This window comes from Pseudophryne corroboree, chromosome 2 (assembly GCF_028390025.1).
Source record: "Pseudophryne corroboree isolate aPseCor3 chromosome 2, aPseCor3.hap2, whole genome shotgun sequence".
Lineage (NCBI taxonomy): Eukaryota > Metazoa > Chordata > Amphibia > Anura > Myobatrachidae > Pseudophryne > Pseudophryne corroboree.
The window spans coordinates 93,238,879-93,266,750 of NC_086445.1; the positions used below are offsets into that span (position 1 = coordinate 93,238,879).

Here is a 27,872-nt window from a genome sequence, read left to right on the forward strand (position 1 = left end):
TGTACCTAATGGAATGGGTCATGTTGGAGGGTATGAGTGATAACGTGATCACATGGATAGTAGTGACGGCTCTCCCACATAGGTGTGACTTCCTAGGAGAACTGAGATAACTCATATACCCAAAATCTGGAATATTGGCAAATTTCTCTTTCAGAATTATTATACTACTGGAAATAAGCTGAAACTCTAAAGCTGGCCGTACACTGGCTGTTCCTGTGTTAGTGCGGATCAGTAGATTCCATTTCCATATTATGCACATCTGGCTATGCAGCATCCGTGCCCAGGGACTGGATCACATAGACGCTTTGTAGCATGATTGACAGGTGACTGCACACATAGGGGTATATGCAATTGCGGTCGAATTCCCGAAAATGTCGAAAAACTGGAGATTTTTTCGCCAAAAAAAATAATTCGACAATGCAATTCAGTACTTTTCGTCAAAAAAACGGACTTTCCAAATTCGACTTTTTGAAATTCGACATTTGTCAAATTCGACCTTTCTGCAATGGTTCAAATGCGGCAATTCGACAAAAGTATATTCAATTGAAGATTGTAAATTCGACAACCGTGCTTTTAGACAGTAAATTCGTCATTTTCAATCCGCCACACTTTGCGGCGGAATCTAATAACATTTTTTAAAAACATGTTTTTTTTTGTGTTTTTTTTTTTTATTGGTAATAGCATATCTATTTATATTAGAAGGGATTAGGTACATGGTATGTCTATTTAGGAGGCACAAGTATTATTTATATATTTTTAAAAATATATTTATATATATATTTTTTTTAAATGGAATAGGGTAAAAATCAGAAAAAAAAATGTGTGGGGTCCCCCCTCCAAAGCATAACCAGCCTCGGGCTCTTCGAGCCGGTCCTGGTTCTAAAAATCCGGGGGGAAAACTGACAGGGGATCCCCCGTATTTTTAAAACCAGCACCGGGCTCTGCGCCTGGTGCTGGTGCAAAAAATACAAGGGACAAAAAGCGTAGGGGTCCCCCGTATTTTTTACACCAGCATCGGGCTCCACTAGCTGGGTAGATAATGCCACAGCCGGGGGACACTTTTATACTGGTCCCTGCGGCCGTGGCATTAAATACGCAACTAGTCACCCCTGGCCGGGGTACCCTGGAGGAGTGGGGACCCCTTCAATCAAGGGGTCCCCCCCCTCCAGCCACCCCAGGGCCAGGGGTGAAGCCTGAGGCTGTCTCCCCCCATCCAAGGGCTGCGGATGGGGGACTGATAGCCTTTAAAAAAAATGAAAGAATATTATTTTTTCCAGTAGTACTACAAGTCCCAGCAAGCCTCCCCCGCAAGCTGGTACTTGGAGAACCACAAGTACCAGCATGCGTGAGAAAAACGGGCCCGCTGGTACCTGTAGTACTACTGGGAAAAAAATACCCAAATAAAAACAGGACATGCACACCGTCAGAGTAAAACTTTATTTCACACCTGCCGACACACACATACTTACCTATGTTGACACTCCGACACTGGCCACGACCCCCTCGTCAGTGAAGAATCCGGGGTACCTGCAAAAAAAAATATACTCACCAAAAACCAGAGTCCGGATCTTTTTTTATAATCCACGTACTTGTCAAAATAAAAAAACGAACACCCGGACCAGGCGGACTGAAAAGGGGTCCCATGTTTACACATGGGACCCCTTTCCCCAAATGCAGACACCCCGTGACTGCTGTCACAGAGGGTCCCTTCAGGCAATCAGCGAGCGCCACGTCGTGACACTCTGCTGATTGCCTATGTGCGTCTGAGCTGGCAGACAGCGCATCGCAAAGCTCCTCCATTATATTCAATGGTGGGAACTTTGCGGTCAGCGGTGAGGTCACTAGCGGTTAGCCGCTGACCGCGGGTAACCCCACCGCTGACCGCAAAGTTCCCACCATTGAATATAATGGTAAGGCTTTGCGATGCGCTGTCTGCCAGCTCAGACGCACATAGGCAATCAGCAGAGTGTCACGACGTGGCGCTCGCTGATTGCCTGAAGGGACCCTCTGTGACAGGAGTCACGTGGGGTCCCGGCATTCGTGGAAAGGGGTCCCATGTGTAAACATGGGACCCCTTTCAGTCCGTTTGGTTCGGTTTGCCGTTTTGTTGTTTTGCCAAGTACGAGGATTATTAAAAAAGATCCGGACACTGGATTTAGGTGAGTAGAATTTTTTTTACAGGTACCCCAGATTCTTCAGTGACGAGGGGGGCGTGGCCAGTGTCGGACTGTCAACATAGGTAAGTATGTATGTGACGGCATGTATGAAATAAACTTTTACTTTCACGGTGTGTGTCTCCTGTTTTTATTTGGGTATTTTTTTTTCAGTAGAACTACAGGTACCAGCGGGCCCGTTTTTCCACCTGCATGCTGGTACTTGTGGTTCTCCAAGAACCAGCTTGCGGGGGGGGGGGGGCTTGCTGGGACTTGTAGTTCTTCTGGAAAAAACAATATTCTTTCATTTTACTCAAGGCTATCAGCCCCCCATCCGCAGCCCTTGGATGGGGGAGACAGCCTCGGGCTTCACCCCTGGCCCTTGGGTGGCTGGGGGGGGGACCCCTTGATTGAAGGGGTCCCCACTCATCCAGCGTACCCCGGCCTGGGGTGACTAGTTGGGTATTTAATGCCACGGCTGCAGGGCGCTGTATAAAAGTGACCCCCGGCTGTGGCATTATCTCTCCAGCTAGTGGAGCCCGGTGCTGGTACAAAAAATACGGGGGACCCCTACTCTTTTTGTCCCCCGTATTTTTTGCACCAGGACCAGGCGCAGAGCCCGGTGCTGGTTGTTAAAATACGGGGGATCCCCTGTCATTTTTTTCCCCGTATTTTGGCAACCAGGACCGGCTCAAAGAGGCCGAGGCTGGTTATGCTTAGGAGGGGGGACCCCACGCAATTTTTTTTCGGGTTTTTTACAGTTTTTTCCCGTTTTTTTTACATTTTTAAAAATCTAATCAAAATCCGTCAAATCGGCCGTTTTTCGACAGCGGGACTGTCGAATCCGTTTTTTATTGAATATGTAGAATTCCGGCACCCACCTGCCGGAATTCGACGGTCGAATTAAAAAACGGGCGAAAAATTGCCGCGATTCGCCGGCAATTGCATATACCCCATAGGCTGACAGCGGTCCTCTGCCAACTGATTGACACACTTGCCGGAAATTATTTTTTGGGGACCTGCACAAAACTATATCAGGGCTGTGCAAAACATTCCTGCCTTTGATGCATTTGCTTTAGAAGATGAGAAACTGCGACAGTGAATTGTTCATAAAATGTTAACTACATTCTCTCTACCTTTTGTTAAGAACAACAGACGCTCCATCCAGTTTGTCATCGATAGCAAATTCCACATGGCCTAAAAAGCAACAACCGGCTACAAACTTATTTCAAGAAAAGTCAGCGACTCGGTTGGACAGTAATCAGCTTTACTTCCAGCACAAGCTAGAGGAAGCACAGCGCCTCCTAGAGGAGCAACATCTCAGCAACGTGCAGGTATGGAACATGTCAGGAGGAAAGAGACACTTACTGTGGACCCTTAACTTCCACCATTATAAAAATAAGTGTGTGTGCCAGTTCTGTCCCAAGGTCACATTTCTTAGCTACACTGACAGATGTGGGGTCCAAACCATACTTGCCGACCAGGTCGGCTCTCCGGGGGGCATGGTGCGGCAAAGTTGGTGGCATGAGTTGTGTGATGGCACGATTGTGTCTTTGTGGCCCCACCACCTGCTACACATTGCCGCAAATACCAGAATTGTGAAACAAGGGGCAGGGCCTCGATGACATGATTCAGCGTGAAAAGCGTCATAAGCCGTCCAGACTGCCCACTTACCTCTGGAAGTAGGCGGCCGTAGTCAGGTGGTGGGCGACTTCGGTACGCTTGCCCACTCTTCTGGGCGCTTCCAGAGATTTGGGAGGAAAGTATTGTCCAAACACTAAGTCCGACCTTTTGTTTGTCAAACCCTGCTCTATATTGTGTTGTCCTCCAGATCAGTGATTCCCAACTTCAGTCCTCATGTACCACAAACAGGTCGTGTCTTGTGGATTTCTTTATCCCACCTGCTTCCCCATACAGAAATCCTGAAAACATGACCTGTTGGGTGTTTTGGGGGACTAAAGTTGGGAAGCATTGCTGTAGATCTTCCTCCCTATATGTATAATACACTTTCAACTTGACTCCATGATGATATAATCAGTTTCTTCATTAATATGAAGTTTTTTTAAATCTTAGTTCCATTTATCTGTATCCTTTCAGTTATGTATTAAAGGAAAGTGCCTGATATAAATGAAGGTTTCTCTACAACAGGGGTCGGGGAACTTTTTTACCTTTTACCCAAAATATATTTAGATACGCCGACGTTACCCCCTTGATTTGAAAGGAAGGAAATCATATATTATTGTGCATATATACTGGTTATCACTCTTTATATGGCATTTCTGAGAGAGAGAGAGAGAGAGAGAGAGTGTGTGTGTTTATTTTTTTTATATTACTTTCGCCAATTCTTTTTTGCCAATGAATGGGTTAATTAACACTTTCTTGCCAAAACACCAGAATGAATGTAAGAAAGATGGATGAGGGGGAAGGGGGATGGGGGACACAACACAGATGGTCACATCCTCATCTCACTAATGTCAGTGGGAATTTCCCACTGTTATGTGGGCCACTGTCTGATTCTGCGGAACTCCGTCAGTGGTCAGTCACAGAACACTTCAAGTTCTGTGTGTGGGTTGGCGGGCCACGGGCGGGAGGACAGGACAGCGCAGGACGGGCGGGCATGAGAGAGTGCGGTGTGACGTCAGCACGGCACACCGCGGCCAGGAACACAGCACAGGGGGGAGCGCGGTGTGACGTCAGCACATCGTGATCTGGACGGGGCAGTGTCACGGCAGCGCGACCGTCCATTAACCCCAGGAATTTCATTTTTACCCCATTTGGGGTAATTTACCCCTGTTCCCTGACCACTGCTCTACAGAGTACCCCTGTAAGCCTTGCACTGCGTTATGTCATACTTTAAATCTCCTGCAAGAAACCTTGCCTGTGGAGTGGCAGTACTTTGCCTGTCTGGTTGTATGGAAACTGTTAAGATCTTACAGGGTTTAGTGCAATCATATGTATTATTGCAATCTGTTGGGTTCAGTATCTTCCTCTCAGCAGTTCAGTTTACAACCACTAGATGCCACTAACTTACTTAGGCAAAAGCAGCCCCCCTATTAACCAATACATCAACCTCAGTGTGGATAGTGGTATCTGTGGCTGGCAGGATGTGTCATACATTGTGCATTTGAGATGTATTGTGTAGCAGAGAGGTCAGGATTCATTACAGAGAAGCTTGCATAGTGGTGAATAATGAAATCGGCATCTAGGTGTAAGATGATAGCAGTACACGCCTGTGTGTCTGTCTGTTCCACATTCATGTTTTGTGTGTTCAGAGCACTATAGCCTCCCTTTTATGATTAATGATGCATGATCAGTTGAGGTCCAGGCACAATACAAAAGAGACTTTCCATGTACTTTGATTGCCCAGTCTTTCTCACTACCAAGATGGACAGCACACTTCCTTTATACCGTACATGAAGTGTGCTCATGTCACTTTGAGGCAGATGTATTAAACTGGAGAAGGCATAAGGAAGTGATAAACCAGTGATAAGTGCAAGGTGATAAATGCACCAGCCAATCGGCTCCTAACTGTCAATTTGCATATTAGAGCTAATTGGCTGGTGCATTTATCACCTTGCACTTATCACTGGTTTATCACTTCCTTATGCTGTCTCCAGGTTAATACATCAGCCCCACTGTTTGGTGGTTGTAGGTCAGTCTTTTTCTCATAGTCGTTGCATCCCAACCCCTCATACTTACAGACTGTATGAAAGCCATTTAAAAATCCTCAAACCTTATAAAAAGCAATATGATTCACAATTGACAAACAAAAACATGAAAGGTCCCTAAATGTATATATTATTATGTATTAAATCTCAATCCCTTGATTATTGGCAGTAATTATATTACAGCCAACATGTTTTGTTGAAATTTAAATTGGTTTGTTTGTAAATATTGAAGCATTGGGACTAATCCTGAAAATGTAAGGGAAATGGGGAGCGGAAGTAGAGGGGGGGGGGGGGGATTTCTGACAAGTGGTCAGTGAGAAAAGAGAGAACATTCCCATAGCAACTAATCAGCGGTCATGTTTCCTAGTGGTATTTACGAGGTGAAAGCTAAGCTAAAATGAGGGAGCAGTTCTATAGGACATGGGGTAGTGGCACAATGGTTGGGTATGGGACTTAAGGTCGACAACTATTGGTCGACAGTGGGTAGGTTGACACAACCATTAGGTCGACATGAAAAAAGGTCGACACAGGTTTTTTATGTTTTTCTAGTGTCGTATTCTCCGTCAAGTGACCAGGAACCCCAATTAGTGCACAGCGTCCCCTTGCATTGCTCGCTTCGATCGCCATGCTGCGGGCAAGGTGCCTCGCTCCACTACAACTGCGCTCGGCACAGGTTACCGTTCCCAATTATAGTTCACGTGGATCGAAAAGTATGAAAAAGAGAAGAAAAAAAAAGTAAAAAACTCATGTTGACCTAATGGCCGTGTCGAAATATTTCTAGTGTCCACCTAATGGGTGTCGACCTAATTGGTATCGACCTAGAGTCCGGATACCCAATGGTTGTGGTACTATCCCAGTCACTGGCACTAGCTACTAAACTGTAAGTGATTGGATCGTGTTCTGGAGCCACTTGTCCTGCCACCCTAGTCTATATCGCAGGATCCAATCCTGGGTAAGGTGTCAGGTCTCCATGTGTAGAAACTCTGTTGTGCAGAAAGTGTTCCGTGCCCATCCGGGCTGCTGGCGGGTACCTCAGAGAGCTGGGTTAGAGTTATATCAGTGCCAAGTCTACATTAATAGCTTGCTAGTGCCAATAATGATGGATATGAATAAATAACGCGTATATGTGCCAGCGATTATGGTTATCAAAGATGAATGACTACATATACATTATTAATGTGCTTTTAATAAACCTTTGCGGAAAAATTAAATGAAAGTAGATTGGCTCATAAATAGGATATATTTTCCATTTAGCAGCCAGGAATGGCACCAAATCTCACTGCAGCCTCTTTTCATTCACGTCTGCTCTTTGTACCTATTGATAATTACATTTTGGACTAATCATTATTGTTTACGCTATTGGCCGTCCTCTGGTTTAGTCCCACACACCGACTGGTGTCTGCCAGAGCTAAGCGAAGCACTTGTTTCATATATCCTAATGTAAAATAGCGAGACAGGGCCTGATACAGAGTGTCTATGGCACACACAAGTGGGCGATGTTATATGTCTGAGACGCACAGCGCAGTCCTCCCGAATGTCTGTGCACAAAGACGAAGCACAGAATCGGACACAGGCTCGGAGAGTTATAATAGGTAACAGGGGTGGCTGGGAGATAACGGGGGTATTCCTGGGAGGTAACAGGGGTGGCTGGGAGATAACGGGGGTATTCCTGGGAGGTAACAGGGGTGGCTGGGAGATAACGGGGGTATTCCTGGGAGGTAACAGGGGTGGCTGGGAGATAACGGGGGTATTCCTGGGAGGTAACAGGGGTGGCTGGGAGATAACGGGGGTATTCCTGGGAGGTAACGGGGGTATTCCTGGGAGGTAACAGGGGTGGCTGGGAGATAACGGGGGTATTCCTGGGAGGTAACAGGGGTGGCTGGGAGATAACGGGGGTATTCCTGGGAGGTAACAGGGGTGGCTGGGAGATAACGGGGGTATTCCTGGGAGGTAACAGGGGTGGCTGGGAGGTAACAGGGGTGGCTGGGAGATAACGGGGGTATTCCTGGGAGGTAACAGGGGTGGCTGGGAGATAACGGGGGTATTCCTGGGAGGTAACAGGGGTTGCTGGGAGATAAGGGGGTTATTCCTGGGAGGTAACAGGGGTGGCTGGGAGGTAACAGGGGTGGCTGGGAGGTAACGGGGGTATTCCTGGGAGGTAACAGGGGTGGCTGGGAGATAACGGGGGTATTCCTGGGAGGTAACAGGGGTGGCTGGGAGATAACGGGGGTATTCCTGGGAGGTAACAGGGGTGGCTGGGAGGTAACGGGGGTATTCCTGGGAGGTAACAGGGGTTGCTGGGAGATAACGGGGGTATTCCTGGGAGGTAACAGGGGTGGCTGGGAGATAAGGGGGTTATTCCTGGGAGATAACAGGGGTGGCTGGGAGATAACGGGGGTATTCCTGGGAGGTAACAGGGGTGGCTGGGAGGTAACAGGGGTGGCTGGGAGATAACGGGGGTATTCCTGGGAGGTAACAGGGGTTGCTGGGAGATAAGGGGGTTATTCCTGGGAGGTAACAGGGGTGGCTGGGAGGTAACAGGGGTGGCTGGGAGGTAACGGGGGTATTCCTGGGAGGTAACAGGGGTGGCTGGGAGATAACGGGGGTATTCCTGGGAGGTAACAGGGGTGGCTGGGAGATAACGGGGGTATTCCTGGGAGGTAACAGGGGTGGCTGGGAGGTAACGGGGGTATTCCTGGGAGGTAACAGGGGTGGCTGGGAGATAACGGGGGTATTCCTGGGAGGTAACAGGGGTGGCTGGGAGATAACGGGGGTATTCCTGGGAGGTAACAGGGGTGGCTGGGAGGTAACGGGGGTATTCCTGGGAGGTAACAGGGGTTGCTGGGAGATAACGGGGGTATTCCTGGGAGGGAACAGGGGTGGCTGGGAGATAACGGGGGTATTCCTGGGAGGGAACAGGGGTGGCTGGGAGATAACGGGGGTATTCCTGGGAGGGAACAGGGGTGGCTGGGAGGTAACGGGGGTATTCCTGGGAGGTAACAGGGGTGGCTGGGAGATAACGGGGGTATTCCTGGGAGGTAACAGGGGTGGCTGGGAGATAACGGGGGTATTCCTGGGAGGTAACAGGGGTGGCTGGGAGATAACGGGGGTATTCCTGGGAGGTAACAGAGGTGGCTGGGAGATAACGGGGGTATTCCTGGGAGTTAACAGGGGTGGCTGGGAGATAAGGGGGTTATTCCTGGGAGGTAACAGGGGTGGCTGGGAGATAACGGGGGTATTCCTGGGAGGTAACAGGGGTGGCTGGGAGATAACGGGGGTATTCCTGGGAGGTAACAGGGGTGGCTGGGAGGTAACGGGGGTATTCCTGGGAGGTAACAGGGGTTGCTGGGAGATAACGGGGGTATTCCTGGGAGGGAACAGGGGTGGCTGGGAGATAATGGGGGTATTCCTGGGAGGTAACAGGGGTGGCTGGGAGGTAACGGGGGTATTCCTGGGAGGTAACAGGGGTTGCTGGGAGATAACGGGGGTATTCCTGGGAGGGAACAGGGGTGGCTGGGAGATAACGGGGGTATTCCTGGGAGGTAACAGGGGTGGCTGGGAGGTAACGGGGGTATTCCTGGGAGGTAACAGGGGTTGCTGGGAGATAACGGGGGTATTCCTGGGAGGGAACAGGGGTGGCTGGGAGATAACGGGGGTATTCCTGGGAGGTAACAGGGGTGGCTGGGAGATAACGGGGGTATTCCTGGGAGGTAACAGGGGTGGCTGGGAGGTAACGGGGGTATTCCTGGGAGGTAACAGGGGTGGCTGGGAGATAACGGGGTTATTCCTGGGAGGTAACAGGGGTGGCTGGGAGATAACGGGGGTATTCCTGGGAGGTAACAGGGGTGGCTGGGAGATAACGGGGGTATTCCTGGGAGGTAACAGGGGTGGCTGGGAGGTAACGGGGGTATTCCTGGGAGGTAACAGGGGTGGCTGGGAGGTAACGGGGGTATTCCTGGGAGGTAACAGGGGTGGCTGGGAGATAACGGGGTTATTCCTGGGAGGTAACAGGGGTGGCTGGGAGATAACGGGGGTATTCCTGGGAGGTAACAGGGGTTGCTGGGAGATAACGGGGGTATTCCTGGGAGGTAACAGGGGTGGCTGGGAGATAACGGGGGTATTCCTGGGAGGTAACAGGGGTTGCTGGGAGATAACGGGGGTATTCCTGGGAGGTAACAGGGGTGGCTGGGAGATAACGGGGGTATTCCTGGGAGGTAACAGGGGTGGCTGGGAGATAACGGGGGTATTCCTGGGAGGTAACAGGGGTGGCTGGGAGATAACGGGGGTATTCCTGGGAGGTAACAGGGGTGGCTGGGAGATAACGGGGGTATTCCTGGGAGGTAACAGGGGTGGCTGGGAGATAACGGGGGTATTCCTGGGAGGTAACAGGGGTGGCTGGGAGATAACGGGGGTATTCCTGGGAGGTAACAGGGGTGGCTGGGAGATAACGGGGGTATTCCTGGGAGGTAACAGGGGTTGCTGGGAGATAACGGGGGTATTCCTGGGAGGTAACAGGGGTGGCTGGGAGATAACGGGGGTATTCCTGGGAGGTAACAGGGGTTGCTGGGAGATAACGGGGGTATTCCTGGGAGGTAACAGGGGTGGCTGGGAGATAACGGGGGTATTCCTGGGAGGTAACAGGGGTGGCTGGGAGATAACGGGGGTATTCCTGGGAGGTAACAGGGGTGGCTGGGAGATAACGGGGGTATTCCTGGGAGGTAACAGGGGTGGCTGGGAGATAACGGGGGTATTCCTGGGAGGTAACAGGGGTGGCTGGGAGATAACGGGGGTATTCCTGGGAGGTAACAGGGGTGGCTGAGCCAACACAGGCTACAAATTGAAGGATACTGCATGATAGTAGCATATTTACTAATGTGCTGCCATTCCTCACATAGCTCTCACATATCCCTTGTTGGCAGTAATAGAGTACGGTGACAAGGTGTTTCCAATAGGTCCCCTGCCACCATTATATAGGTTCATTCATATATATATATATATATATATATATATATATATATATATATATATATATATATATATAATATACACAGTATGTATATTTATATATATATATATATATATATATATATATATATATATATAGAGAGAGAGAGAGTTCTCATCAGCGGCACACAGGACACAAACACAGAAGCATTAAGTGATGGTCAACGCTTCAAACATTTACTGGTTTTTCGTCAGGATTTTGTATCCTGACGAAAAACCAGTAAAGGTTTGAAACGTTGACCATCACTTAATGCTTCTGTGTTTGTGTCCTGTGTGCCGCTGATGAGAACTCTATATGCACTGCTGCAATGCAGTTATGAGGGCACCGGACCAAGGTCTGTTTGTTAATGGGAGTGCCGAGTCTGTGCTGGACTATATATATATATATATATATATATATATATATATATATATATATACTGTGAATAGTCCATTTTCATTATAGGTTTATATGCATTCTTCTTCTTGCTGTCACTCCAGTACATTGAAACAGATGAATAATAGAGTATAGCATCTCTTACATCCTGGAATTGCTGTGTAAAGGAAAGTCTATGAGGGTGGATAACATACAATGGGGGTCAGTCACATATACGTGCAGTACAGCAAGGGGGCAAACACATAGGCTAAATAGGCCCCTTTGAGCGGGTCGTCTTTTCTATTACCGGTATCCTTGGAAGGGTGTGGGTCATAGGGTCAACAGTCATTAGGTCGACCACTATTGGTCAACAGTGACTAGGTCGACACAGTCATTAGGTCGATATGAATAAGGTCGACATGAGTTTTGCTACTTTTTTTGGTGTCGCTTTCATCGTAAAGTGACGGGGAACCCCAATTAATGCACCGTGTCCCCTCACATGGCGAGCAAAGGCAAGTTACCTCACTCCGCTACTGCTGCTCTCGGCACAGGTTACTATTCCCAGTCATGGTCCACGAGGATCGTAAAGTATGAAAAAGTTTTAAAAAAATTGGAAAAACGCACGTCGACCTTTTTCCATGTCAACCTAGTACATGCCGACCTAGTGACCATGTCAACCTAATGCAGGTCGTCCAATAGTGGTCGACCTAATGACTGTATCCCACACTGACGAAGTGTGGTGACCTAATGACGGTGTACCCCTTGGAATACGTTCCTTGCTGAGTATACAGCAGCAGATGAATGTATCTCTACGTTGTCTGATAGCCGGCACGATCTACATATGTGTGTAAGCCATGTGCAGGCGTGGTCATGTAAGCACACAGATGCATATTTCCGTATATATCTGCAAATAGACTTAGTTTATGCTCAACTCTAAATCACCCCTACATTGTAAGAAATGTATTTAATAATGAATATGCTCTTCAGTCTATTATAATGCTTGCTGTGTTTTCATTCATTTTTCTTTCTGGATTTGCACGTAAGCTGTGAGTTTGTTACTTATATAAATGTTAGGGCTTTATTGCCGATTAGTTTGAATGTTGACGACCCCGGGTACAGCTGAACGTTTAACATGTTACATGCTGACTGTATAGTATAGTATAGGGTAATCGCTGTACTGACCTGCAGCACGTCCCAAAAACAAACATTTCAGGTTTGGTGTTGCTCCAACATGTTCCCGGAGGAATCCTGCAAGTACGTCACTCCTGTCTCCCAGTCATCCTTTACCCTGCTAACACAGAGTGACATCCCTCCGGGTATCAGATTTCCCTCGTTACAGCCTATCCATAACACAGTTACATTGTGAAGTCTTTATTCATGCCACACGTCACTTACAACGTCTGAGTGATGTGACTTCTAATCCCTGTAAACTGCCCTAATCCATCACCAACACATCAGACTTGTCATGTAGTGAATGTGCCCGTTTTATTTTATTGTGCAACAAGGCTGTTTACTGGTAGCAGTGGGTAGTTTCATATAGGACAGGGTATATTAACATTATTTCACAGCATAATGGTCATGATGCTTAAATTGGCAAGACACTAAAGGGGGGTACTCACGGGAGAGATGTATGCTGAACGATCTTAACACAGACCGCTCAGCACACATCTCTCCCCGCTCAGCACAGCGCGATGTGCTGAGCGAGGGGGAAAGCCGACGGGGGGCCGCTCACTTCACACAACGGTGAAGTGAGCGACCCGCTAGATTGAGCCTGCATGCAGCTCAATCTAGCATCGGCGATAGCGATGCGCGGGGCCGCGCATCGCTATCGCTGGAGGGCATACACACGGCAGATCCGTGCTTAAAATCTAAGCAATCTAGCAAGATTGCTTAGATTTTAAGCACGGATCTCTCCGTGTGTACCCCCCTTTAAGGGGGGTACTCACGGAGAGATCCATGCTTAAAATCTAAGCAATCTTGTGTACCCCACTCAGCGATAGCGATGCGCGGCCCAGCACATCGCTATCGCCGCTGCTAGATTGAGCCTGCGTGCAGGCCAATCTAGCACGTCGCTTATTTCACCCGCTGGGTGAAATGAGCAGCTCCCCGTCCTCCCCCGCATCGCTCAGCACACATCACACTGTGCTGAGCGGCGGTAGAGATGTGTGCTGAGCGGTTCACTCAGCACACATCTCTCCCGTGTATAGGGCCCTTTAGGGGCTGATTCCGTGTCGGCCTCTGCCGCTTCCTTGTCTACATCTATTGGTGGTCGCCCATCTGCAGCTTTATGCAGATGCTGATACAAAGCCCTTCCCGGATGCACATCCATGTGTCCGAGCGTGCAAGGACTGAGCACCTGTACACCCAGTAATACTGTGTGGACTAGTGCATCCATCAAAACTGCATCACCCCTGTGGCCAAGTGCAGCTTCTCTGTCCAAGTGTGGTTCCTTTGTGAGCGCTCAAGCGTCTGTGTGTGCAACCACTTTCGCCGACATGCCCGCGGTACTTCCATAAGAAGGACTCTCTGTGTGTGCGTGACCTAAGCCAACTCCCTGTCACTGCCCAGGGACATTTTCATTACACTTTTACCTGCGTGCTTCTGGTAATTACAGTTGTGACTCTGTACAGACGCAAGTGGGAAGCATGGGCCTAATTCAGATCTGATCGCAGCAGCAAGTTTGTTAGCTAATGGACAAAACCATGTGCACTGCAGGGGGGGCAGATATAACATGTGCAGAGAGAGTTAGATTTGGGATGGGTGTGTTCAAACTGAAATCTAAACTGCAGTGTAAAAATAAAACAGCCAATATTTACCCTGCACAGAAACAATATAACCCACCCAAATCTAACTCTCTCTGCACATGTTGCATCTGCCCCCCCTGCAGTGCACATGGGCCCTTATTCCGAGTTGTTCGCTCGCAAGCTGCTTTAAGCAGCATTGCACACGCTAAGCCGCCGCCTACTGGGAGTGAATCTTAGCTTAGCAAAATTGCGAACGAAAGATTCTCAAAATTGCGAATAGAAATTTCTTTGCAGTTTCTGAGTAGCTCGGGACTTACTCTGCCACTGCGATCAGTTCAGTCAGTTTCGTTCCTGGTTTGACGTCACAAACACACCCAGCGTTCGCCCAGACACTCCTCCGTTTCTCCAGCCACTCCCGCGTTTTTCCCAGAAACGGTAGCGTTTTTTCACACACTCCCATAAAACGTCCAGTTTCCGCCCAGAAACACCCACTTCCTGTCAATCACATTACGATCACCAGAACGAAGAAAAAACCTCGTAATGCCGTGAGTAAAATACCAAACTTCTTAGCAAATTTACTTGGCACAGTCGCAGTGCGAACATTGCGCATGCGCAATTAGCGGAAAATCGCTGCGATGCGAAGAAAATTACCGAGCGAACAACTCGGAATGACCACCATGGTTTTGCCCATTAGCTAACAAATTTGCTGCTTGCGATCAGATCTGAATTATGCCCCATGTGCAAAAGAGACAAAATCGCTCCTCTGTGTCTGACATCGTCAGTGTGCAACTCCGAATCGGACCCTTAGTGATATCTGGTAATTGGCTCAATATTGTGATGCTTAAGAATAATCCCATTATATATCATATAATCAAATTATCAGTAATCCGAGCAACAAGCTCACATGGTGGCCCTGCGTCTACCAAGGTAACAGGCTGTAATGTAGAGCCGGTGCTGTACTGTAGGGTCTTGGACAGTGACTCTGGAGCTCAGAGATACAGATGTGTCCTCATGCACCTACCTCCGTACGCCATGTGCTGCGAGACGGCAGTAGTGTATGAGGACACATCTGTATGCATGACCTGTACCTTCATGACTGGCAGGAGTGATGGACCATGCAGGTTGGTGGCTGAAGGCATGGCCGCAACTAGGGGGAGTCTAAGGGGTCACATGTCCCGGGCGCAGGATATGATGGAGCGCTGAAACAGTCACTATGCATCCCCTCCCTCCTTAAGCCTCTTCCGCATGTCCCCGCTCCCCAGCACCACCAATATTGACTACTGCAAAGCCCTCTGGCAACTAAAGGGTTAATGAATGGGGCCTCTCCCTTCCCACTGTGCAGCTCCACTGGAGGAGGCCAGTTGGCAGCAGCTGTCCATTACAGAGGTGAGGTCTCTATACACAAAGATAGCTGCTGCCTCCAAAGTACAGTTCTAGGCCCTGGTTGGCATGATGGGCTTTGTAGTCCTACAGCAACTGGCCATCCTGCGGCACCTGCCCCTTCCAGCGCCAAAATGCTGCCTTGCACCGGGTGACATTAATCTTCATTTTGGCCTTGGCTGAAGGTATTATTAGGAGAGCGGCCGATCAGTAAGTGTGTATACTTACCTGGATTGGCCATGACTTGGGAGGACCTGAGTGGTGTCGGTCAGCCAGCACACGATGCGGCCCTGGTGAATGCAGGAGTTAACATTCTGGTTGTATGAGAAAAGGGCGTATCCTAGCAATAACTTCTAATTGTTTGTAATTAGAACATTGTAACAATAACAGAGCAATAAATAATGCTGACGGCAGACACATTTTTATTGTTCTGTCTGTCACCAATTGTTCTCTTTACAATCACTCACTGCTGGATCTTACCAAGGAATTTCATTAAGGTGGGACACATATACGTATTAACCTCTTGCTCATACGCTAGATTTACCCTACTAATAAACCAATAAAAACAATACAAAAAAGCAATGCAGAAACTCTTACAGGTTTTTATCGGGAGTGGAGGCTGCAGTCCTGTGTGTGACGCCTCTTCCTCCGTGTCATTCCGCTGCAGGGGAAAGAAGAGTGTGGCACCCAGTTTGTAATGGCTAGGAATGATCAAGTAATACTAATATATGGATTAGATAACACATTTTAGAGAGATGGTTTTGCTACAGATAATTGCCAAATATATTTTTAAAGAAAGACAAAACTGGCAAATGCGAGAGTTAGAGATTTGCACTTGGTTGGCTGCTCAGGCAGGAATAAAGGGCCTAATTCAGATCTGATCGCAGCAGCAAATTTGTTAGCTAATGGGCAAAACCATGTGCACTGCAGGCGGGGCAGATATAACATGTGCAGAGAGAGTTAGATTTGGGTGGGGTGTGTATAAACTGAAATCTACATTGCTGTATAAAAATAAAGCAGCCAGTATTTACCCTGCACAGAAACAATATAACCCATCCAAATCTAACTATCTCTGCACATGTTACATCTGCCCCCCCCCTGCAGTGCACATGGTTTCACGGTTATGTGAAATCTGGGTGCTAGCAGGGACAGCAATCCTTCTCTGACAGTGACTCGATCTCCCTTTGGGGGCATGTATAGAACACATTTGTGTTTTATCTCTTTGCAGATGTGTGCATGGCCAACTCACCATTAGCCCCTAAATATCTAAATGTACCAAACAATGTTTCTCTTACGTCCTAGAGGATGCTGGGGACTCCGTAAGGACCATGGGTTATAGACGGGCTCCGCAGGAGACATGGGCACTATAAAGAACTTTTAGTATGGGTGTGCACTGGCTCCTCCCTCTATGCCCCTCCTCCAGACCTCAGTTAGATCCTGTGCCCAGAGGAGATAGGGTGCATTACAGGGAGCTCTCCTGAGTTTCTCTGATTAAAGTATTTTGTTAGGTTTTTTATTTTCAGGGAGCTCTGCTGGCAACAGGCTCCCTGCATCGTGGGGCTGAGGAGAGAGAAGCAGACCTACTTAAATGATAGGCTCTGCTTCTTAGGCTACTGGACACCATTAGCTCCAGAGGGAGTCGGAACGCAGGTCTCACCCTGCCGTTCGTCCCGGAGCCGCGCCGCCGTCCACCTCGCAGAGCCGGAAGATAGAAGCCGGGTGAGTATTAGAAGAAAAGAAGACTTCAAGGCGGCAGAAGACTTCAGATCTTCACTGAGGTAAGCGCGCAGCGGTAACGCTGCGCGCCATTGCTCCCACATAATACACACAAAGCAGGCACATAAGGGTGCAGGGCGCAGGGGGGGCGTCCTGGGCAGCAATAAACCTCAAGGCTGGCATATTGGTATATATTAGGCTGCGGAGGCAGAAAATAGATAAACCCCCGCCATTTTTTATAAATTGAAGCGGGACCAAAGCCCGCTGCTGGAGGGGGCGGAGCTTGATCCCTCAGCACTAACCAGCGCCATTTTATCCACAGAAGCTACAGAGACGCTGGCTCCCCGGACTCTCCCCTGCTGAACACAGATCAGAGGGCTGAAAAAGAGGAGGGGGGCACAATTATTGGCGCAGTGAGTGTGGAAGTTATTATTATAACATAAAAGCGCTATCTGGTGTTATTCCAGTGTAAGTGGGCGCTGGGTGTGTGCTGGCATACTCTCTCTCTCTGTCTCTCCAAAGGGCCTGGTAGGGGAATTGTCCCTTTATAGTTATATCCCAGTGTGTGTGGGGTGTCGGTACGTGCGTGTCGGCATGTTTGAAGCGGAAGGCTCGTCCAAGGAGGAGGTGGAGCAGGTGAGTGGTGAATCCCCGTCGGTGGTGCCGACTCAAGAGTGGATGGATATGTGGCATATGTTAAATGCAAGTGTGGCATCATTACATAAGAGACTGGACAAAGCAGAGTCCAGGGAGACAACAGGGGGTCAATCCACGGATTGGACCGACTCACAGGGCCCTTCAGGGTCTCAGAAACGTCCCTTGTCACAAATTGTAGACACAGATACCGACACGGAGTCTGACTTCAGTGTCGACTACGATGAAGCAAGATTGCACCCTAGGGTGACAAAAAGTATTCAGTGTATGATTATTGCACTAAAGGATGTTTTGCATATCACTGATGAACCCTCTGTTCCCGACACGAGGGTACACATGTTTAAGGGGAAGAAGCAGGTAGTAACCTTTCCCCCATCTCATGAACTTAACGAGTTATTTGAAAAAGCCTGAGAAACTCCAGATAAGAAACTGCAGATTCCCAAAAGGGTTCTTATGGCGTACCCGTACCCTTTCCCTACGCAGGACAGGGTACGTTGGGAATCCTCTCCCAGAGTGGACAAGGCTTTAACACACCTGTCCAAGAAGGTGGCGCTGCCGTCGCCAGACACGGCGGCCCTCAAGGATCCTGCAGACCTCCGGCAGGAGACTACGTTAAAGTCTATGTATACACACACTGGTGCTTTGCTCAGACTGGCAATTGCGTCGGCATGGGTATGTAGCGCAGTTGCAACTTGGACAGATAACTTGTCAGCTGACCTTGATACCCTAGATAGGGATACCATTTATTAACTTTAGCCCATATTAAGGACGCAGTCTTATATATGAGAGACGCTCAAAGAGACATTGGATTGCTGGGTTCCAGAGCCAATGCCATGGCTATTTCTGCGAGACGAGCCTTATGGACCCGCCAATGGACGGGTGATGCGGACTCTAAAAAGCATATGGAGGTTTTACCTTACAAGGGTGATGTGTTGTTTGGCGAGGGGCTCGTGGACCTGGTTTCCACAGCTACAGCGGGTAAATCTACCTTTTTACCTTTTGTTCCCCAACAACAAAAGAAAACTCCACAGTATCAGATGCAGTCCTTTCGGTCGCAAATTCTATAAATTAACCTTTTGATTTGCTTCTAAAATATTGTTCAGCTTAGCCTCTTATATCTGCAGTGATCCACAAATCAATGTGCACCAATGCACTTACTGGCAAATGTCAGAATGGCCAGATGGGCTGGTCCGGCTGTGGCCTCCCTGCTCTCTGCTCAGCCAGCATGCTTGGTGGAAGCTTTCGTGAGGTGACGCCCCCATAACTCTCTGCATGTCCGCGTGAGGCATGGCCCCTCTTCAGATATTTGGGGTACTATACTGTATGCCCATTAGAGATTTGGGGGTTAGAAGTGGGGTTTTATTTGTTTTATGCCTCCTCATTCACATGATTGCAGAGCCAGGCAGCTCCCTCTACAGATCTTCTACGGGGTAGAACTGAGTTGCCGATTAGGGCCTGACTAGGATTTTGAGATTTTTTTTTGTTTACAGATTGGGTGTTTCTGTTGTGATGGAGGATTACGATAGGATCGGGGTGGGCATGGTTTCTAAATCCCTTAGTAAACCACCATTTGTAGCTTTCTCAACTTCATTTAAAAAAAAAAAATGGCAGACATCTTCTGCACCCACTCTGTGGAATGCCCTACCACGAACTCCTCTATTCTCCAAACCTTCAAACGTTCCCTGAAAACTCACCTCTTCAGGCAAGAGTATCAAATTCCAGAACCGCCCACATAACTTTCAGAAACCTTCCTGTCAAATTGCATCCACTCTGCACAGTCCACACATATCCTCACATGTCTTCTCATTCTTCACTCTCCCTTCCTCTCGACCCCGGTTCATCATTGCTGTATGACCATATCATACAGCCCACCAAGAACCTAGCAATCTGGCGGACAACTATGCAATTGATAGCACCTATCCTTGTGTATCCATGCCTATTTCCCTATAGATTGTAAGCTTGCGAGCAGGGCCTTCCTACCTCTATGACTGTTTGTTACCCCGTTTTGTTATTGAATTGTTACTTACAATTGTAAAGTGCAACGGAATTTGCTGCGCTATATAAGAAACTGTTAATAAATAAATAAATTCCATTTAAAAAAAAATTTTTTTATAGAGCATGTGTTCATTACTTTATATAAATACCTAGGCATTGTATAGAAAGTTTGTGATCTACCTCCTGCCAGTAACGTATACATAAGGGGCAATAGACTGGCATGGCAAAATACTTATCTTATGATTATAGCACAGCAAATTGAACTCCTCATATAAAGTACCTCCTATTGGCTGTAGTACTGCAGTAAAAAAGTCAGGTTACATATTGGAAACATTTGGGATATTAATATGCAAGTATTAGAGCGGAGCCTCTTTTCAGTCAGCGTGAATTGTTATGTAGCACATGCTTTCCAAAGCGGAAATTGTTCTGTTTTAATTGAGGGATTAAATAAATGTTAATATGTCATAAAACAGGATTAACTGCATGGTTCGCTTGGCTAGTATGTGTTACTCTATCACCACTGTCTGCCGTCCTGTTCACTGATTGCTGCTGCATACCGGAGATAGCCACTCCCATGTGCATCAGTAATTCATGTAGAGTATATAAGTTCTCTATACGCAGCTCACTATTCTTATGGGCGGTGTTTTACATGTGTACAGCCAGCAAGCCTGTTCCACGGAGGCTGGAATCTATTCATTTCAAAATTTTACGTTTCATCTTTGGAGATATTGGTCTGTGTCAGGTATTCACAACCTCGGTCCTCAAAGCACACTAACAGTCCAGGTTCTATCCATGCTTGAGAACAGGTGATTTAATTAGTACCTCAGTTATTTTGATTTAACCATCTGTGCTGAAGCCTGGATATCACTAAAACTTGCACTGTCAGTGTGCCTTGAGGACCGGGGGTTGGGAATGCCTGGTCTATGTACTAAGCTTTGGAGAGCAATAAAGTGAACAGAGAAAAAAGTACCAACCAATCAGCTCCTAGCTGTCATGTGATAGGCTGTGTTTGAAAAATGACAGTTAGGAGCTAGTTGACTGGTACCTCCGTTCACATTATCTCTCTCCAGGGCTTAGTACATAGACTCCATAGACCCTATTTTCACGGCAGCTCACTTTCTTTAGGCACACAGGAGGCTAACAACAGATATGTCGATAGGTGAAATGGTGATATTATCAGTATGTCAACATTAGGGTTAGGCTGCAGGAGGGAGGTAGGGATTAGGGGTAGGGGATAAATACTTACTGGACCAAGGTTTCACATGGAAATGACTGCTGGGACCTGCAAGATGCTGCTGCAGCTGCCAGTAGTAGGTAAGTCACCGTTGGGTCACCAAGGATGATATGTCGACATTATAACTTGTCGACACTTCATCACTGCCTACCCAACCCGGGTGGAAGAAAGGTGTTTCTTACTAAATGTGGTGGACCTCGTTTTTTTGCACTTGTGAAAAAATGAGATTTGCTTAAGTGAGATAAAGGGTTGTAGATGGCAATTTATGTTTTGTGTCCCACAGAGCTAAGTGGTTGGACTTCTAGGCATACCTCTAGTCTGTAGGGACATCTCCCTAGAGTGGAGTGGAGTTGTACACACTGGTCCAATCGCAGCTTCCATACTAAGCTGTGGTTTGTTCATTGTAGCAGTGATCTGCTGCTACAGTCTGGTAATGGTGAGAATACCCAGGTGGGGATCCCCACTAAATTGGTGCAGTGATGAAGTTGTGCCCATCTAGCAGGGGTGGACGTGTACAATCCCATTATATTCAGATTATTTGGTTTTAGATTTTACCACAATCTAACAGTCGCATTTGTTTTCCAGAATTTTCACCAAGAAGTGGAACAACTTGCAAGTTCGGAAAGTCTGTCAAGTTTAGACAGCCTGGAAGAAAACCCGGAGCCTGTAACAGAGGAGTGCAGTGATGTGCAAGAGTTTTCAAACAACACTTTACACAAAGCTCTTTCGGAGATACAGTCTTTTTCTATGAATGGTGGAAATCATAACAATAATGAAAATATTGGTGGTTTAAGCAGTCAAAAAACCCCTTCTGAGCCTGTTCACTTCATAGCCGACAGTATAGCCAGTGAAAAACACTTGCAATTCAGAGACGAAGGGGCGTCACTTAGAAATAGGGATCTGCATGCAGTGACGAACACTGTAATACACAACAGAAACATTTCATCATCAAATCCAGATATTAATCACTTTTCACAAGAGCCCACAGCTGAGATGAGGCCGGATTACTCTGACACAACTTATAGGGAAAGTACAATGAGTAATACTGTGGTTAGACCAAGCAAAGCTTGGGCCACTCCCGATCCTACCACAACAGAAGGAGTTCATGGCTCAGTGCCTCACGGCAACAAAGACTCAGTACATTATAACGGGCTGTCAATAAAACCCGCAGTGACTCAGCCTTTGGCAACCCCAGTGGTCATTCCTTTTCCCGAAAGTTCTACCGGTAACTGCCAATACAGTGCAAGTTCAGATTTCAAACCAAGCAGATACACAGATGATGTCCATTCATTTAACTCAATTCCTGAAGGCTTGACAAATACGTACAGTACACCGTTTTATGCCGTTAAAAATGACCACAGTAAGCTTGCAGAAAGCAGTCATCGGGAGACCCTCTTACATGACAATCAGTCTTCACCATCCCCCATTTCCAAAACAGAGCCTAGGGCCAGGGTAGAGATAAATGATCATCTCAATTTAGCTGATCTTCCCCAAACTGATCCCGACATGGAATTGTCTGCGCTATACAGAAAAATGAAATATAACAGTGCTGGAAAAGGAGGAAATACCTTTCCGAAGAGCATATTAAAGAAAGCCTCCAAGTATGAGAACGGTTATGCCACAGCCCTGGGCATCAGCAAATTGTTCCAGCTTGGGGAGAAGGGCTCCTACACCATCAGAGACAGCGTTGAGTTGACAAAGGAGAAGGGTCATAAAAAAACAAACAATAAAAAACTTAGATGGTTGGATGAAATCGGCAAAATATTGGATGATTATAAAGATGTTCGTGGTGTGATTGGTAATGGTCAAGCTGCCCAGAAGCCTCAAGTTGAGTCTACCGCTACAGTACATTATCAAGAGCCTTTCCTAGCTGACCAAAACGGTCCTCCGGCGGGGCCACCCAGCTCCGTTTTTTCTACAGGTTACCATTTCAGTAAGCAAGCATGGATGACATCTAAAGGCGAGGACGCAAACCCTTCTGGGCACCTCCACAATATCAGAAGCCCACCAAGGGCGAAGACAAGAATAGTAAAACGTCCAAGGTCAGCTAAAGCTCAGTCCACACTAATGCACCAAAGTAGGAAGGGCATAATAATACGGCCTCAGTCAGCAACTGAAGCCAGCAAGATTGCAAAGTCTCAAGGAAAGATCATGGCCCCACATCCTCCTCCAAAGCCTTCAGCAGACAGCAATAATAAAGAGTCAGAAGACAGAAGTCAGCCCACGCTCCCAAACAGTTCCCCAGTTAATCATTCAAACACTGTGGCGGTATCACCCAATTCTATTTTGCATAGGGACACAGTGCCCTCTCACTCGTTATCCCGGTCTTCCGGTAATTTGATGGCTGCCCAGATTTACAATTCCCTTAATACGGAGAATGCTACAAAGTCCATGCTGACTTTAAACAGTGAGCGGGTATTTGCGTTACAAGAAAGTTTAACCGCTCCGGCCAAGCGGCACCATGTGTATGGAGAGAATGGGTTACGCCTGGATCATACACCCACTGACGAGGAAATTTCTCTTTTGTGGCACGGAGTTCGAAGTGCCTTATCGCACAAAAACACTGTGACGGGTAGGTATTTACTGTAGATATATTTTTCTCAACTTGTCTTTCCACTTTAGGCATGTTGCAGAGGGTGTGAGAGCCTGTTGTAACCATTTTCAGGTCACCGATGTACGTTTGTGTCCTTTAATCCGCGTATAGGGGGTTATTCAGAGTTGTTAGCAATTGGGCAAAACCACGTTGCACTGCAGGGGGGGGGGCAGATGTAACGTGCAGAGAGATTAGATTTGGGTGGGGTGTGTTGAAACTGAAATCTAAATTGCAGTGTAAAAATAAAGCAGACAGTATTTACCCTGCACAGAAACAAAATAACCCACCCAAATCTAAGTCTATCTGCACATGTTACATCTGCCCCACCTGCAGTGCAACATTTGGTTTTGCATAATTGCTAACATTTTTGGTTTGCTAATGACTCTGAATAATCCCCATAGTGTGTAGGTTGTGCATTTGTCATGTTTATGAGGAGAGCATCAAAGCTGAGCATGTGTTTTACATGCACTTTCATGCATTCAGCTGGACTCCATTCAAATAAAAAAAACATTACTTAGAGGAAAAATTAGGGGATAGAGATTTTTTATTCGTGGGAGGGGGAGTAAGAATGGCAGGTTATACATTAAAAAATTAGGCAATTCTTTTTTTAACTCACATCACTTTTTGGGGGGCATATGGTAAAAATTTCATATTGGACTTCACATTCTACAAAAATAATGATGTGATCAGTTACGTACAAACTGTTTAAAAATATTAAGTTTTTTTGTAACGAATAGTGAGAAGTCTTTTTTTTTTTTAAGAACATTCAAAATGTTTGGTTTTTAAAAAAAAAAAAGTAATATTTAAGTGTTTCATGTGTTTAAAAAAAACAACTACTATTTATTCCAATACACATTTTGGGCCTGATTTAGAGATTGTCGCAGGGACAGCATCGGTTGTAAGAGGTGTTGTTTTAAGTCTGCGCGTGCGTACCGCAGGTTACCACCAGCAGTGGCAGCGTGAATTCATATGCAGATACAGGCAATTTTGGTGGGCGTCAATGGGTGGTAACGGGGTGTGGCTATAACGGGCATGTCGCCGCCAGCTTCTGTGTCTTTAGTTGCACTTGCACCATCCTCTATTTTCCGACAGACATTCTGCTACTCCATAGGGCTGGTGTAATGTCCGATTGTGTGACTGATGGTGCATCTGTAATGCGCAATTGCCAATTAGCACCGCAGCTGTAGGGCGTCTCAATAGGAGGCCCATTGGCAACGACATAAAGACGCACTGTGCACAAAGACGCAGTCGTGGCTGTAACTGAATCAGACCCATTGGGGGTCATTCTGAGTTGATCGCTCGCTAGCAAGTTTTAGCAGCCGTGCAAACGCTATGCCGCCGCCCACTGGGGAGTGTATTTTCGCTTTGCAGAAGTGCGAACGCATGTGCAGCCGAGCTCTACAAAAACAGTTTGTGCAGTTTCTGAGTAGCTCTGAACCTACTCAGCGCTTGCGATCACTTCAGCCTATTCGTGTCCGGATTTGACGTCATACACCCGCCCAGCCACGCCAGCGTTTTTTCAGACACGCCTGCGTTTTTGCAAACACTCCCTAAAAACGGTCAGTTGACACCCAGAAACGCCCCCTTCCTGTCAATCTTCTTGCAGCCGTCAATGCGACTGAAAACTTCGCTAGAACCTGAGCACAGCCACAACAGACTTTGTTCCCGTTCGACGCGCGTGCGCATTGTGGTGCATACGCATGTGCGGAAATGCTGATTTTTAGCCTGATCGCTGCGCTGCGAACAACGGCAGCTAGCGATCAACTCGGAATGACCCCCATTATTTGTACTGATTTATGTTTATTATAAAGTGTTTGCAGTCATTTGGTTCTTACCGTCATTTTTGAGTCATGCGTTCTTCAGGTATTTAAACACCTCTACTAAAAGCATAAAATGTATAGGCCCTGAATCTAAATAGAATTTCTTCATGCAACTACATTGTATTTTGGGGTATTACCCTTGTTGCTAGATCTGATGATGCTTAAGCATAACACAAGTATATGCGGATGTGTATGGTAGATTGCATCTCAGTTCTCACCGCATGTAACAGACTAGATAGACACAGGTCTTCTCTAATCTTACCAGGGTTTTTTAAGCATGTGGGTTATTAGTATTGATGCTGGACGGCACATTAAGCAATGTATCCCTAACATAAACTTGCCAAACCCTCATAATGCTGTTTGCTGTATTTTAGGTGATTTCCGTCCTGGTGATCCTTCTAGCTTACAACCCGCGCGACACAACCTCTCCAGTGTTGTGATTGACGGAGGAACGCTAAGTAACTGGAAGTCATTTTCTAGAACAAACGGGGTTTTCTACCCCCTTAATAATGGTACGATTTGTAGGATTATGATCTCACAACCTGAATTGAAATCATTTTTTTTTCTACAATTTTGTGTACTAAAATAATTATGTATTAACTTTATAAAGACCAAATGTATTTAATTTGAAAGCTCAATAATTTTATTATATAAGTGTTCTTTTTCTGTATTATATACAGTATTACACCACTGGGGTTGGACTGGCCCAGAGGGGTATAGGGGAAACCACCGGTGGGCCCCACTGCCTGGGGGCCCACCTCCTGCTCTAGGGATCAGGTTCCAGACTGTGCACTTGAACTATACATTATACGGGTGTGGTTCATCAAATTGACAGTGTCTAGGTCGACAATGTTTAGGTCGACCACTATAGGTCGACAGTCACTAGGTCGACATGGATGGTAGGTCGACAGGGTTTCTAGGTCGACATGTGCTAGGTCGACAGGTCTAAAGGTCGACATGAGGATTTTATTTTATTTTTGGTGTCTTTTTCTACGTAGAGTGACCGGGATCCCAAATTAGTGCACCGCGTCCCCTCGCATGGCTCGCTTCGCTCGCCATGCTTCGGGCATGGTGCCTTCGCTCCGCTAACGCTTCGCTCGGCACACTTTACCGTTCCAATCGTAGTCCACGTGGATCGTTAAGTATGAAAAAATTCAAAAAAAGAAAAAAAATGTGAAAAACTCATGTCGACCTTTAGACCTGTCGACCTAGCACATGTCGACCTAGAAACCCTGTCGACCTTCCATCCATGTCGACCTAGTGATTGTCGACCTATAGTGGTCGACCTAAACATTGTCGACCTAGACACTGTCGATCTTCAGACCGGATCCCACATTATACATGTTACCTTATACTGCACAGGTCTACGCTGCATATTCTACGGTGCATTGCTGTTTTTAATCTGGTACATTATCATGCATGCACTAGCAGTGTTTACTATATATATTTATCAAGGGGAATAGCCCATGCACTCTCTCATGGTTAGACAAACCAATGTGGGGGATGGCCACACCCCTAAACATGGGCCCCTACCACTGCATTCCCCCGGTGGGCCCTTCATGCCCTAGTCCGACACTGTACACCAGTGGTTCCTAAACATTCTTGAATAATGCCAACCAAGAATATCAGCATGTTTTTTCACTGCACCCTTAGGCCAAAAAATGTAATTCTGCAAAAATTACTAAAATGAAGTAAAATGTACTTACCTGTCATCCTTAGGGTCAGTTATGTGGTGATGGATAGGGTTGCACTTCTGTTTGTCCGCTGTTTTTATGATTGGCAGATACCAACATTGGTTTATCCATCATGTGGACCAAAAATAATTTTATTTTGTCCTGGACCATCAACCCATGGCACCCCTGCATGGGCCCAACAGCACCCCAAGGTGCCACGGCACCTAGTTTGGAAGCCACTCTATAACACCATGCTTGAGTCACTTAAAGGAGTGGTGTAAGCTTGATCACAATGTTATCCCATCCCACAGACCCCATCTACCAGCTGCGAATACTTACTACTAATGTGTCCTCCTATACCTAACCTCACGCCAAGTGGTGTCGCGTTTTTTTCTGCTGGAATGTGCCTCAGAGTAATGGCAGGAACACAGTGCCTGGGGGAAGCCTTTTTACGGCATCCCCTAATTATAGGAAGTCCCCAAGTAATAACCAGTTTACTCACAGGTTCTGGCTTGACCCTGAGGTCTGAACCCTGATGTGAGATTATATAGTGCAGATAACAAGCCCCACCAACAGCTAGTGACCACTGTGCCTAAAGCAAAGCAGAGGGTGGTACAAGACAGTAAGGGAGCATCCAATTTTAGCACTGTATTCATATAGAAAGCATGTGCTAATTAACTGGTAACCTTTTAATACAGTTTACAGCTGTTGCATAATTAAAATCACTTTAGTGACTGTTACTACTCACCTGAGTAACTCCAGGTACTTTTTAATTTAAGATCCTACATAAACAACTGCAAAGTAAAAGGAATGTTAGTCTAGTTACCTCAAGCTGTGCTCTGTATTGAAACAGGGAATGTTAAGGGCCCTACACACAGTGCGA

General features: G+C 46.9%; 1 protein-coding gene across 2 annotated transcripts in view; it reads left to right on the top strand.

The window, feature by feature from the left end:
* The window catches only part of CEP126 (centrosomal protein 126), a 140,425-nt gene that overhangs the window by 87,328 nt on the left and 25,225 nt on the right, over nt 1-27,872 (top strand). Inside the window, exons 5-7 of one of the 2 annotated variants that reach the window (XM_063951512.1) lie at nt 3,301-3,487; nt 21,489-23,475; nt 25,691-25,828. In XM_063951512.1, the coding sequence (XP_063807582.1) occupies nt 3,301-3,487; nt 21,489-23,475; nt 25,691-25,828 (2,312 nt within the window). The remainder of the gene's footprint in view (nt 1-3,300; nt 3,488-21,488; nt 23,476-25,690; nt 25,829-27,872) is intronic. The other variant, XM_063951513.1, reaches the window with a different exon arrangement.